General features: G+C 40.3%; 1 protein-coding gene across 6 annotated transcripts in view; it reads right to left on the reverse strand.

Moving 5' to 3' along the window:
• Nucleotides 1-3400, reverse strand: part of LOC106950344 (paired box protein Pax-6) — a 37513-nt gene that overhangs the window by 8215 nt on the left and 25898 nt on the right. For 5 of the 6 annotated variants that reach the window (XM_015037124.1, XM_015037125.1, XM_015037129.1 and 2 more), the window contains 4 exons: nt 3135-3265; nt 2752-2787; nt 2452-2667; nt 1930-2095 (listed from right to left, as the gene is read on the reverse strand). In XM_015037124.1, coding sequence (XP_014892610.1) covers nt 1930-2095; nt 2452-2667; nt 2752-2787; nt 3135-3265 — 549 coding nt within the window. The remainder of the gene's footprint in view (nt 1-1929; nt 2096-2451; nt 2668-2751; nt 2788-3134; nt 3266-3400) is intronic. The other variant, XM_015037126.1, reaches the window with a different exon arrangement.

Here is a 3400-nt window from a genome sequence, read left to right on the forward strand (position 1 = left end):
AAACAAAAAAAAAAAAAAAAAAAAAAAAAATGACGCGTTCACTTGGGCCTGAACGTAGAGCAAATGTTTCAATATGTGAGTCAGTGGAGGACATCTGATGTTACTTGACAATTTCCCGTGCTGCATAATGGACAAGGTATTCATCTATAGACCAACAGTTTGTGTCGGCGCTATTTGTTTCTTCGCTCCGGATAATCCACAAAAAAGAGCGAATGTGCAGCTATTATCCGTCTGCCAGACCCACTGACGCTCGGATGGGATTTTGTTTTCTTTATAAAAGCGCTGGGAAATAAACTCATTCTTTAGTATCGCGGTGTCTCAACCAGTCAGGCGGAAAAGCAGCAGCAGCAGAAGAAGAATAATAAAAAAAGGGAGATACCGAACCAATTGCGGCACCTTTCAGCTGCTGAGGCTGGATCAAAACACTCTTGAGAAACCGCTTAAAACTGAAAGAGAAAGTGAGAGACTAAATCCTATAGACGGGATTTGGAGCCATATAGGCAGCGAAGGAGAAGGAGAAAGGGATGAAAGAGGGAGATCGGCGCCGAGGTTTTTATTCGTCAGTCTTTGGGATATAGAGCTGTCTTCTGTTTGGGGCCCCTGTCACTCTCCATGTAACCTTTCTGTGTGTTCAGTCCTCTTGACTGATGGAAAACATATTTTAGATCCCCTGAGACAAATACTTGAAGGGTCGGTGATAATATTAACAGCATAGATTATTATTATTATTATTATTATTATTATTATTATTATTATTATTATTATTATTATTACTGAGGTTAATTATGATACTGTCATAGCTTATATCGAATGTTATAATTATATAATACTTACTGTAATAATATAAAAATTCTTACTATTTTGTTATTATTATTATTATTATTATTATTATTATTATTATTATTACATTGTTGGGCATATAATGATGGTAATACTTTTATATTGACATCTAATTTATAAGTAGATATTAATATATAATTGTATGCTTACGTTTGACATAAACAGTCATTTTCAATATGATATAATAATACTATATATTATTTATACTACTTTTAAATAATAATAATAATAATAATAATAATAATAATAATAAGAATTAGTAACTTGTTTCACTGCGTGGTTACAGCCCCACGTGTTGAAATGGCCATTACATAAATTCTAATTTCCTCTGCATTTTCTCAGATCCACACTTGCATTTCCGCCTTGTGGTGCATGTAAAACAAACACAAATAAAATATTTCCTTGTTTAATTTGTTCGTTTTTTTTTTTTTTTAAAGACATGATCTGTTACGTCTGATCTTTTCTGCACAAAGTTAGGCCTGTAATGCGCAGGCCCAGCAGCACCGAAGCCCTCTGAAGTGGAACATTTCCACAGCAGCCCCACCATCCATCTCCACACTCCTGCATGTTGCCATAATGAGACACAAAGCCCCCCTCTAATGAGCAATTACACATAGTGCGGGCCGTTCCCATAACCAATCATTGCGTGTGAAGGAAAACATTCCTTTGTACTGATATCCGCGCACACCGCTCCGCGGCTCTGCCTCCGCCTCTTCATCAGTGGAAAAGGGGAGGAAGTGCAGGGCTGTTGGATGGACACCTCTGCTGAAAGGACAAGCCGTTGTCACGCACATCCATGTCTGGGACAGTGGAGGCATTCAGTCTGCATGTATGGCCTTCAGCTTCCTCTAATAGAAAACCCTTAATTGATGGACTTGTTAGGGAGGGCGCAGGCTTACAGTACCTGCCTGCAGACAGAGTGGCATGGCAGCTCGTTCTAATTTCAAGCTGCAAATCAAATATATTAGCGAGTGACCACATCAATAAGAGCCGGAGTGCCCCGGCTTTATCATTGCAATCGTCAGAGGGAGACTGGAAGCCGCGTGCGTCAAGGTGTCTCTATCGACACTGCGTGATAATGAGGCTCACCTTGGTTGGGCTGCCCTGGCACTGATGTTCCGGGGTACCAGCCTGGCCGGGTCCCCCAAGTTCCTGTCTGACCGTTGAGCATTCTCAGCTTGTCATACATGCCATCTGCGCCCATCTGTTGCTTTTCACTCGCCAGGTTGCGGAGGACTCTGTTTATTGATGACACCTGAATGACAAATTACATATGATCAAACTGAGGATCCGAGTCAGAGGACGAAATGCATAAATAAATAAATAAATAAATAAATAAATAAATAAATAAATAAATAAATAAATAAGATGTTCACTGAGTTCATCTTAAAATTTGCGCTTTTTAAAAGCGCACAAATGGTTCCTGCTCGGTTGGCGCATGTCAGGGTTAGGGGATTTCATACTGTACTGCCCCTCCACTTTGAAAACGCGGTGTATTTAATAAGACTGAATGGTTGGGTGCCCATCTCTTTTTCCTCCACTGCATGGGAAAAAAGTCACTTCATGTGGCAAATTAAATCATGCAACACAACTTCCAGTCAATGCACTTACGCTGGGTATGTTGTCGTTGGTGCAGATCCCCTCCGACAGCAGCCGGTCGCGGATCTCCCAGGCAAAGATCGACGGACACTCCCGCTTGTACTGCGCGATTTTGGCGACCACCTCCGGAGTGGCGACACGGGGCTTGCTGCCGCCTATCGCTCTCGGTCTTATGGAGCCAGTTTCATAATATCTGCCCAGGATCTTGCTCACGCAGCCGTTGGACACCTGGACGGGGAACAAAAGACACAATTCACATACATTATTTATGACTATTAATGGAATGTCTATGATGGCTCAAATAATTTTCACCTTTTCACTGTCCAGCACTTGGACTTCATCATGGGTCTACAAACACAGAAAATATGCCTTCAATTGTACATTAGGCATTTTTCTATATAATAGCAGGCAGAGTACTGTTCTTTTTCTTTTGTTGTTGTTGTCGTTGTCGTTCTTCGCGGTCTAATTACATTTGCAGAGAGCAAATTATATAATTTTATTGCCTTGAAAGGGACAGAAAATCGCGTTTTAAATGATCTTTTAGGAGTTGCGTCATTTCCATTCTGCTCCAAGAGATCATTTTCAGACTGTGGACATAGTCTGCATAAAGATTTGATACATTTTTACTTGCAAAATAAAAATTAAAAATAAAAAATAAAAAAATAAATACAACACAAGAAAAAATAAAACGTCACCTGCAGTATCCTGGAGATGTCGCAGGGTCGAGCGCCACTATGAGCAAGTTCAACTATTTTCTGCCTGGTGGAATCCGGCAGCGGTCTGCCATTAACAAACACACCACCAAGCTGGTTTACGCCACTGTGACCTACATGGAGACAAAAGCGTCGGAGTCATCACATCACGGCGCAGCGTGGCAACAGAAGCAGGTAAAAAAAAAAAAAAAAAAAAAAAAAAAAAAAAAAAAAAAAAAAAAAAAAAGGATTTTTTTTTAAAGGGGGGG

Source organism: Poecilia latipinna, unplaced genomic scaffold (assembly GCF_001443285.1).
Source record: "Poecilia latipinna isolate Pla-1442-1.1 unplaced genomic scaffold, P_latipinna-1.0 Scaffold396, whole genome shotgun sequence".
NCBI classification, from domain to species: domain Eukaryota; kingdom Metazoa; phylum Chordata; class Actinopteri; order Cyprinodontiformes; family Poeciliidae; genus Poecilia; species Poecilia latipinna.